This window comes from Megalops cyprinoides, chromosome 17 (genome assembly GCF_013368585.1).
Source record: "Megalops cyprinoides isolate fMegCyp1 chromosome 17, fMegCyp1.pri, whole genome shotgun sequence".
NCBI lineage: Eukaryota > Metazoa > Chordata > Actinopteri > Elopiformes > Megalopidae > Megalops > Megalops cyprinoides.
In genome coordinates, this window is record NC_050599.1 from 5,319,841 (window position 1) to 5,335,960 (window position 16,120).

Sequence of the window (16,120 nt, forward strand, 5' to 3'; positions counted from 1 at the left end):
TGTTTATTCAACAGACAGAAACCCTTGATATTTTTTCCCACTGGCCACTGAGGTCCTGAGAGTCGTTCTTCAACCTAGGTGTGCTGTCTAAGGAGTCTCCATCTCCACCTGCCTGGATAATTGAGGAATGGACTTTGTTGGGTCCCTGATAGCTCACAGTGTCAAATTATGATATAGAACAAAATGCAAAGAATATATACTATATGCAACATATTTTATAAATTACATGCAATAGAAAAACTTTACATAGTAGGGTGGAGTTTTGAAGGAGAATAAACAATGGCCATTCACATGTACAGATAACAAAAAAGACAGTTGTTATATGCCTGGGCATAATGTTTTTGAACATGAGCTAGAAATGGAAATCTTCTTTTAATTGTATTTTATACTTTGCCATTTTTGCACTGTCCTTGTTCAGCATCTGTGACTAAAATACTGTTAAAATAAAAACAGGGCTTATTTAATGCATGGTGGTGCCAAACAGTGGCTCCCAAGTGCCTCTCATGCACTTGTTCCAAGCACAGGCTGAGCCCTACAGTCAGGCCCAAAATCAGCTGTGTCATTAGCCGACAGGGAGCCCACATCAGTGGAACAAGCTGACTTCGCTCTGCCAGGGATAGAGGTGGGCATGTCGGCCAGGTTCCCCCCGTTACTTTGTCCTCAGCGCCCTGGTACTACCGCGTGCTACCCAGATCACATCAGGAGGAAGCATCTATCCTGAAATGACATTTACCTCCCAGGGCACTGGGTAATTTGTTGTGTGGAAAAATAGTCACGGTTAACTGTGCGTGGAGGGCTGCATGCACCTTGCCCCGTGCTCCTGAGTGGGTTAAGAGGTTGTGATTGCAGTGATGAGCTGAAAACGCGAAACTGGCAACTATAAAATGAACCGATGAAAACAAAGAAAAATGCAGAAATATGAACAGCAAGAGGAAAAAAAAAACTGTCAATTTAAACCCTAATGATAAAAATAATGAATAAAGACTAATTGGAAGGGGGCGGGGGGGGGGGGCTTCCTGGAAACTATACTTCGATAAACTATGAACTTTCCATAAACCATAGTCACCAATGTAGCAGATGCTGTCAATCATCTGTTCTACAGTACAGAATAACATCAAACCTGTCACATGTGTATCTTCCCTCTTTTTAATGGATAGTAGATACCAGATTGTTTAAGTGTCCTTTGAAAGTACATTTATCAGTGAGGATTCTGAGCTACATATCTTAAGCGTTAAAATGAGTTTAACACATTTCTGAAACCAGGAATAAAACAGAGCATAAATGATTGGATTGATGGAAGAATTTAGATATAGCAAACTCAACATATTCAAAATTGCAAGATACACAGATGGTTTCCTTATGTAGACATCCAGGAAAACACTTATGTAGTAAGGTACTAAACACAGTAAGAATGCAAACACTAAAATTCCTAGTGTTTTTGCTGCTTTTCTTTCAGATGCCACAGAATAATTCATTTTCCTTGTGTTCTTTGAATGATGCTGTTCTCTGGCACACCGAATAGTATTTGCATGCCTTTTAGCAATGGCAAAAATGTTCAAATACATAATTATTATTGTCAAGCATGGAGCAATAAACACCAGAATAAAATCAACAACAGCCCATATGTCATTCACTGCAAGAGAACACTCTCCCGCACAAATAGTATTTTCAATATCAATGATATTTCCGTTGAAATAAAGAAGAATCAAATTATACACCATTGAATACAACCACAGTAAAGATATTATCTTCAAAGTTGCATTCACTGTGACTTCAGTGGAGTAGAGAAAAGGATTGCACAGAGCAAAATATCGGTCCACAGCAATGCAAGCAACATTATAAATTGATACACAAGTCAGGTAAAAGGAGGCTGCATTGTAAATGATGCAAACCACTGCATCAAAGCACCAGTGTGATTCTATCAGCATAACAAAGTGGAAAGGCATCACGGTTATTCCAACTAGAAAGTCAGCCACAGCCAGAGAGAGGAGGAGGAGGTTGGTTGGTGTGTGGAGCTGCTTGAAGTGGCAGATGGAGATGATCACCAGCAGGTTTCCACACACTGTCAGAAACACAACTGCAGCTGCAGCCGAATACATCAGCACGTCCACTGCTGTTAGTGACGCTGTTTCAAAACAGGAGAAGTTGGAGGACTGGGCACAGAAATCCCCTTCATTAGCTTCTGTGAGATTCATAAATGAAGAAAGCAGCTCCACTTTCATTGACTGAGAAAATGACCAGCAGTTATGATGTGTAAAATAAGACATGAGTCATCCTAATCATTTAGTAGGAACTGCAAAGTCATATTTATATCATGGTTTTACTATTTTTTTTCTATGTTGGTGGTTGTTAATGAATACCCATCAGAATTGCTGTTAAACTGGGATTATGTCATGAGACACAGTAGTATAGCAACATCATCATAATTACAAAATCAGAAAACATTTCAAGAGAGGAAAAGGTTAGATTCAGTGCACTCCTTGACCTAAACCCAACAAATTATTTTCATGAAGAATAGATCCAAACGGTCTTTATAAATAGAGTCAAAAAAGAACAGCTTCATATTCTCTGAAAAACTCAATACAACAGCTTTAAATTGTGCAGACATGTAAAGGCATAGAAGAAAATCTGATCTTGAAAATAAGAATGTAATTGATAAGGCTCATGATGTGGCAGCCATATTGAATTTCTAGGTTACCAGCTTCCCCCCCTTAGCGCCCTGGTACCCATTTGGGTGCCTGTGTGATACCTGGATCATGTCAGGAGGATGCATCCGTCCCATGAGGGCGTTTACCTGCCAGCGCACAGTGCGTAAAATAATCACAGTTATTTTTTGATAATAATTAGTTATTATATTCAAGCTGCACACACCTTGCCCCATGCTAAGAGTGGGTTAAGAAGTTGTCATCGCAGTGGCGATGAGCATAAAATGCATAATTGGCAACTACAAAATGAACTGATGAAAATGGAGAAAAATAACAAAATATAAGCAGCAAGAGGAAAAAACAGCCAATTTAAACAGTAATCACAGAATAATTATGAATAAATACAAAGTGGAGGGGGGACCTTCCTGGAAACACTTGTACTATAAACTGTAAGCTTTCTATAAACTATGGTCACCAAAATAGTAGGTGATCTTCAGTAGAGGGTTTGCATACATGGAAAGAAGACAAGAACCAAGGCACTCAAATAAGATGAAAAAAGCATTAATGTGTCTTTGTTACATTGCAGGTTTTACATAAACATGTTAAAAAAATGCAACATGTCATAGTTTTTAAACATGTTTATCTAGGACTTACCATGTAATACAGGCATTTTATCTCTTAACCTTAGTTGAGTGCTGGGATTCTTGTCTTCTTTTCATTGCTAAAAAAATCATGCTGTTATAACATGCTGTCCTCATCTGTTCTACAGTAAAAAATAGTAACAGACCTGTCACATGTGTATCTTCCCTCATTTTAAATGGATAGTAGATACCAGATTGTTTAAGTTTCCTTTGAAAGTACATTTATAAGTGAGGAATCTGAGCTACATATCTTAAGTGTTACAATGAGTTTAACACACTTCTGAAACCAAGAATAAAACAGAGCGTAAATGATTGGATTGATGGAAGAATTTAGATATAGCAAACTCAACATATTCAAAACTGCAAGATACACAGATGGTTTCCTTATGTAGACATCAAGGAAAACACTTATATAGTAAGGTACTAAACACAGTAAGAATGCAGAGACTAAAATTCCTAGTGTTTTTGCTGCTTTTCTTTCAGATGCCGTAGAATCATTCATTTTCTTTGTCTCCTTTGAGTGGTGCTGTTCTCTGGCACACCTAATTGTATTTGCATGCCTTTTAGCAATGGAAAAAACTTTCAGATACATTATTGTTATTGTCAAGCATGGCACAATAAAAACTAAAATAAAATCAACAACAGCCCATACGTCATTGATATAAACAGAACACTCTCCTGCACAAATAGTATTTTCAAAATCAGTGATATTTCCGTTGAAATAAAGAAGAATCACATTGTACATCATTGAATACAACCACAGTAAAGATATTATCTTCAAAGTTAAATTCACTGTCATTTTGGTGGAGTAGAGAAAAGGGTTGCACAGAGCAAAATATCGGTCCACAGCAATGCAAGCAACATTATAAATTGACACACAAGTCAGGTAAAAGGAGGCTGCATTGTAAATGGTGCAAACCACTGCATCAAAGCACCAGTGTGATTCTATCAGCATAACAAAGTGGAAAGGCATCACAGTTACTCCAACTAGAAAGTCAGCCACAGCCAGAGAGAGGAGGAGGAGGTTGGTTGGTGTGTGGAGCTGCTTGAAGTGACAGATGGAGATGATCACCAGCAGGTTTCCACACACTGTCAGGAACACAACTGCAGCTGCAGCCGAATACATCAGCACGTCCACTGCTGTTAGTGACGCTGTTTCAAAACAGGAGAAGTTGGAGGGCTGGGCGCATAAATCCTCTTCATTAGCTTCTGTGAGATTCATGAATGAAGAAAGCAGCTCCACTTTCATTGACTGAGAAAATGACCAGCAACTACAATGTGTAATATAAGACATCATCTAATCATTTAGTAGGAACTGCAGTCATATTTATATCATGGTTTTACTATTTTTTTCTATGTTGGTGGTTGTTAATGAATACCCATCAGAATTACTGTCTTCTGTTGAACTGGGGTTATGTGATACAGTAGTATAGCAACAACAAAATAACATCATAATTAACAAAATCAGAAAATGTGTCAAGAAAGGAAAAGGTTAGATTCAGTGCACTCCTTGACCTAAATCCAATAAATTATTTTCATGAAGGATGGATCCAAACCGTCCTTTGAATACAGTCAAAAAAGAACAGCTTTTTCTATAAAACTCCATACAACAGCTTTAAACTGTGTAGACAAGTAAAGGTATAGAAGATAATCAAGTCTGGAAAATAAGAATGTAATTGATAAGGCTCATGATGTGGCAGCTATATTTAATTTCTCTTCAATTTACATATATATACAGTAGATCTGAAATGTCTACACACCCTTTCAAAATTTCTTGCTTTTGGTGTCTTAAAGGCTGAAATCAAGACAAGTGAAGTCAAACCTTATTAAGCTTTATTCACACATTGTAACCAAAATGAATGAAAAACTTGTGAATGTATTGGTTGAATAGTTCTGCACACCCCTAAATGAATACTTCGTGGAAAGCACCTTTTGATAACGTGATAACGGCAGTGAGTCTGTTTGGATAGGTCTCTACCGACTTCTCACATCTAGATTTTGCAGTTTATCTCCCATTCTTCTTTGCAGTACAGTTTGAGTTAAGTTACATTGCGAGGGGACCACTTATGATTGGCTCTGTTAAGGTCAGGTCAAAGATTTTCAATTCTCCTGAGGCGTGTTTCTGCTGGTCCAGCAGTGGTAGCTGACACATGCCTATGGCCAGCAGGTACATGCAGCAGTCATGGGGTAGAAGTGTCGAGGGGGTGAAACATTGCCCCTCTCTGGCTTGGGGAGGTGTTGTAAGACATCTTCCTTCTCTCCATTGAATGAAAATACTTTTCTGAATCTCCGATGAGTCAGCAAGGAAACTTTGAAGAGCCTCAATGTCCATGCTATGCTTTTGGATCTGTGTCTCTACTCTTGTGTAGTCAGGGCACAAAGGGTCTGCTCCAGCAATCAGCCGGGCAGTCAAGTCAGGGTCTGACACCACTGTGTACTTTGCAAGAAACGGCAACAGTAAATATTAAACTCACAATACACCGACAAGTAGGTGTCAGGGGTTCAGAGACTGCTTCCGAAACCAGCCAGCAGGTGTCCTCGTGACAGCCTCTCTGTCCCTTTTTGCTTGCTGCTTCTCGGAGCTTCCACCAGAGGGTTCTGTCTCCCTGTTTGTGCCTTGCCCAATCTAGTTAATCAGTTCCACCTGTGTGTTGCGAGTCTGATCATGTCTTTTCACGGTCTGTATAAGCCCTGCCTGTTCCTTTGTTGGCTGCTCGGTCTTGAGCTGTCCTGCCTTGTATATGTTCCTGTACACAAAGCTTTGTGTTCTTGAGTCCTCAGTAAAATTACTTGATTTCTTTACATTTACATTTACATTTATTCATTTAGCAGACGCTTTTATCCAAAGCGACTTACATAGGTTACAGTTCTTTACAATGTTATCCATTTATACAGATGGATATTTACTTACTTTACCATCTGTCTGTATCACTGTGTGGTCTCTGCTATTGGATCCTACCTGCTCACTTGCTACAGTAGCCTTAGATTAAAGAAGTGAAGGAATCATTACATGACAGTATTTCTCAAAGGCATGCAAGTTGACTTGCCCACCAACTCAATTACATGCAAATAGCATTAACTCGTATTCAAATCATCGTACCTATATCAATTACAGTCATTAATCAAACACTGTACACTACCACTCAAACTTTTGGGCATACCTGATTAAGATAATGGGAAACATGCATTCAAACATATTTTGATCTACAGACTTATGCTTAAAAGGTTGAAATTTGTTTCTTAACATATTGTAGTGTGTTGGGGGGGTAGGTGGGCGGAGCTTCCCAGCATGCCTTGGGGCCCCACTGTGAATGTAACTGCCTTCGTGAACCATGTACTGCCCTCCTACCGTGTCAGTGTTATATGTGTGTTCCTTCCTGGTTTGCTCTGTTGAAAAATAAAAGACTTGCTGCCAAAAGAGCAGTAGCAGTAGCAGTAGCAGCAGCAGCAGCAGCAGCAGCAGCATTATTGTTCTGGAGAAGACCCAGCTCACCACAATATAAATAATGAAGCTGATGCCTATGTATGAATTTAGTTACAAAAATTAGAAAAACCCTTCAATAAGTAAATGTGTCCAACCTTGTGACTCGTACTGTATGTAACACAAAATCAGTCACTATGTAGTTTGAGTTGAGGGGGTTGAAGAATAACAATAAAGACACATGGAAACCTCAATATTCATAAAGTAGGGAGAGAGTGATTTTTCATTCAAGTTGCGTGTAACTGTTGGAACTTTCTCAGTTTTTGCAGCACAGTACGTTTTAACACTGTGAGTGTATCTGTCTGTGTGAAACGGATGTAAAGTGCGTCTGCGAACTGCTGTTCTTGGCTTGGCTAAACTCTAATGGCCTGTGTCGCTAGAGCCAGTTGAGCTAATGGCAATTTGCCCCTAGCGCTATCGGCAACAATGCTAGCTAATCAAGTTTCAGGGAGTGACGTTACCACTGAAACCTTTCTGATACCTGTTACCCTTCTAGCTTTATGCCCAACTCGCATAAGTGTAGCAGAGCTGAAATAGCTTATATGAGCCCTGCATAAAGCGGGGTAGCAGGTAGCAGAGCAGTTTCAGCGGTTACGTCACTCCCTGAGACTTAATTACCTAGCGTTGTTTCCGAAAGAGCTAGGGGAAATTTGTCTTTAGCTCAACTGGTAACTACGCTGGCCGTAAGGGTTTAGCCGAGAAAACGAGAATATCGGTTTGAAACTCGCTAACCAGATAGCATCCATTGAAAACACACACAACGCACTCTACCCCCGTTCCACAAGCTGCTAATTTCAGCTCTGCTGCGTGGGCAACACTACGCGTGGATGTGTAGCTGCGGTTACCAATCTTTTGCAAAATGCTGATCTTGAGCAGACTAAGCACATTCACGCGGAGAAGCCCCCTGAGCGCGCCGAATCCTTCTGTGTGCACTAACCTCTAGCATGCACTGGGTACGGTACGGTAACTCCAAGTCCCGCTAGCCTATCCAGCTAGCTGTGCAACCCACTGGCCGTCGTATGGAACGAGAAATAAACGTTGTCCGATCCGAAGGAAATATTTGCATTAAAAAAAAAAAAAAACTTAGCAATTTGCTCGATTGGGCACAACCGTATTGCAACGAGACATTAATCGAGAAAATGCAAAACGCCGTACAAGCACATTAATAAAACTGAGTTAGCTAGGAGCACCGATTTTAACCTTGTAACACATAGCTTGGCTATGTAAACAAAAAATACACTATATGGACAAAAGTATTTGGCCACACCTATTTTTCAGGGTTTGGGCTAGGCCCCTTATCTCCAGTGAAGGGCAATCTTAATGCTTCAGCATACCAAGACTTTTTGGACAATGCTATGCTTTCAACTTTGTGGCAACAGTTTGGGGAAGGCCCTTTTCTATTCCTACATGACTGTGCCCCAGTGCACAAAGCAAGGACTATAAAGACATGGTTTGATGAGTTCGGTGTGGAAGAACTTGACTGGCCCGCACAGAGCCCTGACCTCAACCCCATCGAGTGCCTTTGGGATGAACTGGAACGGAGATTGCGAGCCAGGCCTTCTCGTCCAACATCAGTGCCTGACCTCATAAATGCTCTACAGAATGAATGGGCACAAATTCCCACAGAAACACTCCAAAATCTTGTGGAAAGCTGTTACAGCTGCAAAAGGGGGACCAACTCCCTACTAACGTATATGTATTTGAATACAATATAATGGTCAGGCGTCCGAATACTTTTGTCCATATAGTGTATGTTACTGTGTAAATAGGAACTTAGCTGTCCATTCGGAGTCTATTGTCCAAGGAAATGATTGTTCAAGTGCAATTTGTGACAGCCTTTGTTAGCCAGGAGGCCCTTGCTCCCACTACGGTAATGGCAGTGAGGTGAGGTGGAGTGGGAAAACATGAGTCCACTAGCTTGTAAGTGGACATTAAAACAATTAACAAAATGATGAGATCTCTGTGTTTAATAAAGAAATTGGTGTGATTACAAACAGCGGGCCACTTTGTGGTTCGTCACTGTTTTTTTTTTTTTTTTGTACATGTGAGGTTAAAACACCAAGCAACATCCCCCCCCAAAATGAAATAGAATTTTTCCAGCAATCCACACAGTTTCCATCACACTCTGAAGAAATGTACAGCAACATTTATAAGAACTCTTAAAGAGGTAGGACAGACTGACACAAGGTGTCCACTTTCTTCCCGAAATGGTGGCCTTAACTTTCTCATCCCTGACCAGGAGACTCTTTTTCCTCCTTTTTATTTTTTAAAACTAAACTGCAACAATGTATTGTAACTTGTAATGTCATAAAGAGTCTTGGAAAAGGAAAATTCCTCCAGGGGCCTCCAAGTCTTTTCTTTGCTTGAAAAGGACTGTATTTACAGTACATCCAGTATTTCCCAGTCTATCTCTATTGTACCTGACATTAAACTGTAACATGTACAATCGACAAAATAAAACAACGGATAAATGATTCATTATTTTATTTTCCCTACTGTGAATGTCATGATTTAATAGTTTAACCATGCCAACACAGAAAAGAAAAATTTATCTAGAAGATCTGAATGGTCTTTCTCTGTGAAATCTCTGAGAAGTTCACCAAGGCTGTGAGAATCCTCATTCACTACAACTCCTGTGGGAGAAGTCCTCTCCTGAAGTCCTGTACTAATATTGGACCTGTCACATGTGTAGATTTCTTCATTTTAATTTACAGCAGATACCAGATTAAGCATCCTTTGACAGCACATTTATCAGTGATGATTCTGAGCGACAAATCCTAAGAGTTAGAATGAGTTTAACACACTTCTGAAACCATGAATAAAACAGAGCATAAATGATTGGATTGATGGTAGAATTTAGATAAACCAAACAGGACAGATTCAAAACTGCAAGGATGATAGAAGATTTCTGCAGATAAACATCAAGTAAAACATCAAGTAAAACACATGTATAGTAAGGTAAGGTGGCCGGTCTATTGCACAATCCAAACAGCAATCGCTGGAATTCAAATACCCCAAGCAGGGCGGTGACTGCTGTGTACTCTTGCCAGTAAGCAGTTGTGAGATCCAAGGTTGAGTACTGTTCATTACATACTGTTAAAAAGGGCCACACCCCTTTGTCCCTCCCTTTGGTTGCCTCAGTTTATGCACACCACCCCCACCTCTCACAAACCCTTTGTTTACAAATCAGTTGAAACTTGCCCAAACTGGTCCTACTGCTCCCCTCATCAGTAGCACCCCCACAAGTAACCCGAGGCACAGGAGCACCCCCAAGGACAGCCCCAGATCACCATTCTGCTCTCTTGGCCTGCCTACCTGCATGCACAATTAAGCCTCTGCAGTTGTGAAAGAATGCCGCTGAAGTTCTGATTTTCAACCAACCAAAGAGGGCTCACGTTACACCTCTCTTGGTCTTGCTCCACTGGCTCCCTGTAACTGTCCGCATCATGTTCAAGGCCTTGATGCTTGCGCACAGGAAGACCAACAAAACTGCACCTACCTACCTGAACTCACTACTGCAAGTCTGTGTTCCTTCCTGACCGCTATGCTCTGCTACCGAATGGCGTCTGGTGGTCCCGTCATATCGGAATAACCTTCTCGACCCTTTTCAGTCTGGCTTCAGGGCTGGTCATTCTACAGAGACTGCCCTATTCTGCATTACTGTGGCTCTTCAATCAGCCAGAGCTTGCTCAAACTTCCTCCCTGTAATGCTTGATAGGCAACTATCCTTCTCCTCTCAGGTGGCAGCAGTAAGTAAAGCATGCAGATTCTTCTTGTACAACATCTGAAGGATATACCCCTATCTCACTACGTACTCTGCACAGCTCCTAGTTCAGGCCCTGGTCCTCGCACACCTGGACTACTGTAACTCGGTCCTTGCTTGCCTTCCTGCCTGTGCAGTCAAACCTGTACAACTAATCCAGAATGCAGCTGTATGACTTGTGTACAATCTCCCTAAACGTAGTCATTCCTCCTCTGCTCACCATACTTCACTGGCTTACTGCCATCGCTCGCGTCAAGTTCAAAACCTTGGTGCTGGCATACAGGACATCGAATGGGACAGCCCCCTCATACCTACAACCGCTCTTCAAACTCTATGTTCCCTCGAGATCGCTGCGCTCTGCATCTACAGGGCAACAGACTGTCCTGACCTGACAGGGTCGCTCTTTCAGACACAATTTCTGTCTGTATTGGTCTCTCAGTGGTGGAATGAACTCCCTACAGAGGTTAGGACAGCAGAATCACTGGCCACCTTCCGACTTAGACTGAAGACCCACCTTTTCAGACTGCATCTTGGTCCCACTGTCAGTGCTCCCGCCCCCTAGCTATGCTGTTTTTGTTTTCCTTGTGTTCTTGCCCTGCCCCGCTCCCCGCCCGGTCTCCTCCTGTCCACACACCTGCTTCCCATCCCCTCGTCAGCCCTGCCCTATATCTTCCCTGCGTGTCCCGGTCCTGTTGCTAGTTAGTAGCAGTGTGAATTTCGCCTGTTTCGTCCCCGCCATTTCTCTTCTGTGTGCTGTTTTCCGTGTTTGACTTGCCTGTTATTGACCTGATTCCTGCCTGCCGCTCTGCCCTGTTCACCGATACTTCTGCCTGCCTGGTGTTTGACCCTGCCTGTTTCGGTTACCTGTACCTGGATTTGGCTTCGGACTGCCTTTCTGGTTTAGACCCTGCTTGTTCTTCGATTATGTTCTTGCCTGTGTTATAATAAATTCGCCGGAAACCCAACGCTCCTGTGGTCTGCGTCTGAGTCCTTGCTCTAGCCCTAACACCCACATCAATCCCCACCCCATAACACCTGCTACCTCTAGTATTTAATGTTTAATTTGTATAATATTGTAATGTATTTTGATTCAGTGTTCTAGGACCTGTTGTATCATAGTATACTTGGCTTCTGTTAGATTGCACAAGTTAACTTGTGGTAGGGCTTGAATAGTGTTATGCTCACACTCACTGGTCTGGGAGTGTTTTTAGCCTGGTTTGACACTGTTGCTCCTTTAAATTGAATGGATACACTTATATTCTATCGTGATGGAAGTCGCTCTGGAGAAGAGCGTCTACTAATTGAATGTAATGTGATGTAATGCACTACTGTAATAAGGTGACTCTGACTACGGCTTTAGTGAACCACTTCAGCTCTTTCATTGGGTGCAACCCATGCTGTGGCTTTGGGTCAGTGTAATACAGAAGGTTATGAATAACATATCGAGATGAGGATTTTTTCACCATCCAACCAATCAGCATTCTTCTCTAGCTCTTGAATGAGCCTTCCTGTGACGGGATCATCCCATTGCAGTCATCGAAAATGAGAGCGATTCTCAATGCAAAGAGGGGGTTGCACATGGAGTCTTGTCATTTCAAGACTGGACTACTGCAATGCTTTCTTGGCTGGCCTACCTGCCAGCATTAAGCTTCTACAGTTGACCCAGAATGCGGCTGTGCGTCTGGTTTTCAATGAAACGAAGAGGGCCCACAGTACACCCCTCTCTGTCTTGCTCCATTGGCTTCCTGTAGCTGCCCGCATCAAGTTCAAGGCCTTGATGCTTGCATTCAGAGCACCCAACTGCACCTACCTACCTGAACCTCAATACCTCAATACTAAAAGCCTATGTTCCCTCCCGAGCACTATGCTCGGCTACCAAACGTCACATCGTGACACAAAATCACTATCTAGAACTTTTTGTGGAATTGTCCCCTGATGATTGAATGAACTTCCAGAATTCCTCTGTTCTGCTGAGTCCCTCCCTATTATCAAGAAACATCTGAAGACACGGTTCTTCCACACTCACTTGATCACCTGAAACAGTACCCCCAAAGCAATTTCTTACATGTTAAACATTGTTTTCCTATAATAATAATAATAATAATACATTTTAATGTATAGTTTAATGCCATCATATCTCTAGCAGCTAGCTTGCACCTTGTCTAGTCATGCAGTGCTTCTAATGTTGTTGACTCCTTATATAGCTTTTTGATTGTGTTGTACCCTGCCTCCCTTGTAAGGCCCTTTGGATAAAAGTGTCTGCCAAATGAATAAATGTAAATGTCAATGCTATCACGATTGCTTTCTACAGATGAGTCAACAGTCTCAGAGGGAAGTGGTGTGGTGTTATGATGTCCATTTTCCCTTTGCATAGCACGTGACTGAAGAAAATACAAAGGTGTAACGACCAGGTGCAACGTTGTTGCAAGGGAATATTAATCACAAACAACGCAAAACACTATAAAAATACATTAAAAAATCAGTCAACTGCAAACAACGGATATAGCTGAATAAGTAATAAGCTAACACCTAGATTCAGAATCTTTAGTCCAAGGAAATGATTGTTCTGACACCATTTGTGACAGGGAGAGCTCGTTACCTCCACAGTTACGGTGGTGAGGTGTGGAGGAGTAGGAAACTCTGCTAGCTTGTAAGCTTGTAAGTGAGCGTTGGCACAAAAAAATGATGAGACCTCTGTGGAGTGGCAGTGCACCTCAGTGTTTAATAAGGAATTTCGAAGAATTACAAATAACGGCCCACTTTGTGGTTCTGCCACATTTTTTTTGTACATGCAAAGATAAAGCATCAAGCAACATCTCAAAAGAAAAGGCCAATTTCACCAGCATTCCACGCAGTTTTGAGTCACCTTCTGAACAACCGTACAGCAAAGTTTATAAGAACTCTTGAAGAGGCAGGACAAAATAAAAGGCAGACCGTTGCAAGGTGTCCTCTTTCTTCCTGAAATGGTGATCCTGATTTTCTCATTCCTGACTGGGAGACTCTTTTTCCTCCTTTTTATTTTTTAAAACTAAACTGCAGAACTTTTGCTACTTGTAAAGTCTTTTTTGTTTGCTTGAAAATGATTGTGCATATAGATTATATCCAGCATTGCCCAGTTTACATCCATTGTACATGTCATTAAATTGTGACATGTACAATTGAGAAAATAAAATAATGGATTAATAATCAGCTGTACATATCATTTAATAGATAAACCATGTCACCACAGAAAGGAAGAATCCATCTAGAAGATCTGAATGGTCTTTCTCTGTGAAATGTCTGAGAAGGTCACGTAGGTCATCAGAATCCTCATTCAGTACAACTCCTGTGGTAGGAGTCCTCCCCTGTACTGCAGTACAAAATCATAGGGGACCTGTCACATGTGTAGCTTACCTTATTTTAATTTACAGTAGATACCAGATTAAGTGTCCGTTGAAAGCACATTTATCTGTGATGATTCTGAGCTACATATCTTAAGTGTTACAATTAGTTTAACACACTTTTGAAACCATGAATAAAACAGAGCGTAAATGATTGGATTGATGGTAGAATTTAGATATATCAAACAGGACGTACTCATAACTGCAAGATATATAGAATGCTTCTTTATATATAGTCCAAGAAGAACACTTGTGTAGTAAGGTATTAAAGAGAGTAAGAACACAGAGACTAGAATTCCAATTGTTTTTGCTGCTTTTCTTTCAGATGCCACAGAATGCATTCTCTTCATGTCCTTTGACTGGTACTGTTCTCTTACACACCTAATATTATTTGCATGCTTTTTTGCAATGGCAAAAACTTTCAGGTACATAATTATTATTGTCATGCATGGTGCAAAAAATACTACGATAAAATCAACAACAGACCATATGTAATTGACAGTAACAGAACACTCTCCAGCAAAAATAATACCTTCTGTAATGTCAGTGATATTTCCATTGAAATAAAGAAGCAACAAGTTGTAGATTACTGAAAACACCCAGAGAAAGGATATTATTTTCAAAGTTACATTCACTGTGAATCTAGTAGAATAGAGGAAAGGGTTGCTCAGAGCAAAATATCGATCCACAGCAATGCAAGCAACATTATAAATGGACACACATGACAGAACAAAAGGCAACCACAGAAAAAATAGTGCAATATACTGCACCAAAGCACCAGTGAGATTCAATCAACTGAATAAAGTGGAAAGGCATCGCAGTTATTCCAACTAGAAAGTCAGCCATCAGCCAGAGGAGAGGAGGAGGAGGTTGGTTGGTGTGTGGAGCTGCTTGAAGTGACAGATGGAGATGATCACCAGCAGGTTTCCACACACTGTCAGTAATACAGCTGCAGCTGCAGCCGAATACATCAGCACACCTACTGCAGTAACTGACAACCTTTCAAAACAGGATGAATTGGAGCACTCGGCACAGAATCCTCTTCATTAACTTCTGTGAGATTCATGAATCCAGAAGCAGTTCCACTTTCAATGACTGAGAAAATGACCAGCAGTTATAATGTGTAAGATATGAGATCAGACAGACACTATTTTCATGTGAAAAAGTAGCAAGATGTAATATGGCTGGTCTTGTAGAGTCATCCTGATCTGTAGAATCCTGAATTGTTGAACCGTATTTATACCATGGTATTTCTATTTTTATGGTGATGGCTGTTAATGAATACCCATCAGAATCAACTGAACTGGGGCGATGGGCCACAGTTCTATAGTAATGCAAAACAACATGGTAATTACAAAGTCAGAAAAAGTATCAAGAGAGGAAAGGGAATCAGTGCACGTATTGATGCAGGCCCAACAAATTACTGATATGAAGAACAGACATGAATAAATAGTCAAGAACAGAAAAGCTTTTTATTATTTATAACTCAATTGCTTAAAATTATGCAGACATGTAAGGGCATAGAAGAATTCTTGAAAATAAAAATGAGGTTTACACACACACACACACAAACACACACACACACATACACACACACACACACATACGTATACCACACACATGCCTTATATGCCCTTCTTTTGCATTTCATAAAGGTTCCGCTATCTGGTATGAGGCTGGCAGGAAATTAAAGTGTTGTTAATATTCATGCTGATGTTGTCTTAGCGTGCTTTACTACTGTGCATGCATACGTCTCTCCTCCAGAGGGTGCTGTTGAGGCCCTGTCTGACAGCACAACAACTTTAACAGGTGTCCTCTTTCTTCCTGAAATGGTGATCTTGACCTTGACCTGACTGGGAATCTCTTTTTGCCCCCTTTCTGTTTTTTTTTTTTTTAACTACCAAAACTATCTTTTGTCACTTGTAATGTTATAAAGAGTCTTGCTTGCAAAAGTGAAATACCTCCAAATGCTCCCAAGTCTGCTTTGTTTGCTTAAAAATGACTGAAATGCATATACAACATGTCCAGTATTGCCACGTTTAACTCCATTGTTCATGTCAATAAAATGTAACATGTACAATGGACAAAATAAAAATAATGGATTAGTAATTCTTAATTTTATATTCGTAACTGTATGTGTCATGATTTAATACTTGAACAATGCCAACACAGAAAAGAAAAATCCACCTAGAAGATCTAAATGATATTTC

The 16,120-nt window shown here is 40.8% G+C and overlaps 3 protein-coding genes across 3 annotated transcripts in view; all 3 read right to left on the minus strand.

The window, feature by feature from the left end:
* Positions 1–1,172: 1,172 nt before the first annotated feature.
* Positions 1,173–2,195, minus strand: LOC118792352 (trace amine-associated receptor 13c-like). The gene has a single exon (XM_036550183.1). The coding sequence runs from the start codon at positions 2,193–2,195 to the stop codon at positions 1,173–1,175; it is 1,023 nt and encodes a 340-aa protein (XP_036406076.1).
* Positions 2,196–3,485: 1,290 nt separating this feature from the next.
* Positions 3,486–4,508, minus strand: LOC118792311 (trace amine-associated receptor 13c-like). Its single transcript, XM_036550136.1, has one exon. It carries the CDS (start codon positions 4,506–4,508, stop codon positions 3,486–3,488), a length of 1,023 nt encoding a protein of 340 aa, XP_036406029.1.
* A 9,443-nt stretch (positions 4,509–13,951) lies between these two features.
* The window catches only part of LOC118792348 (trace amine-associated receptor 13c-like), a 2,562-nt gene continuing 393 nt past the window's right edge, over positions 13,952–16,120 (minus strand). The window contains exons 2-3 of the mRNA XM_036550180.1: positions 14,922–14,949; positions 13,952–14,647 (exon numbers count right to left, since the gene is read on the minus strand). Of these exons, the coding sequence (XP_036406073.1) occupies positions 13,952–14,647; positions 14,922–14,949 (724 nt within the window). The remainder of the gene's footprint in view (positions 14,648–14,921; positions 14,950–16,120) is intronic.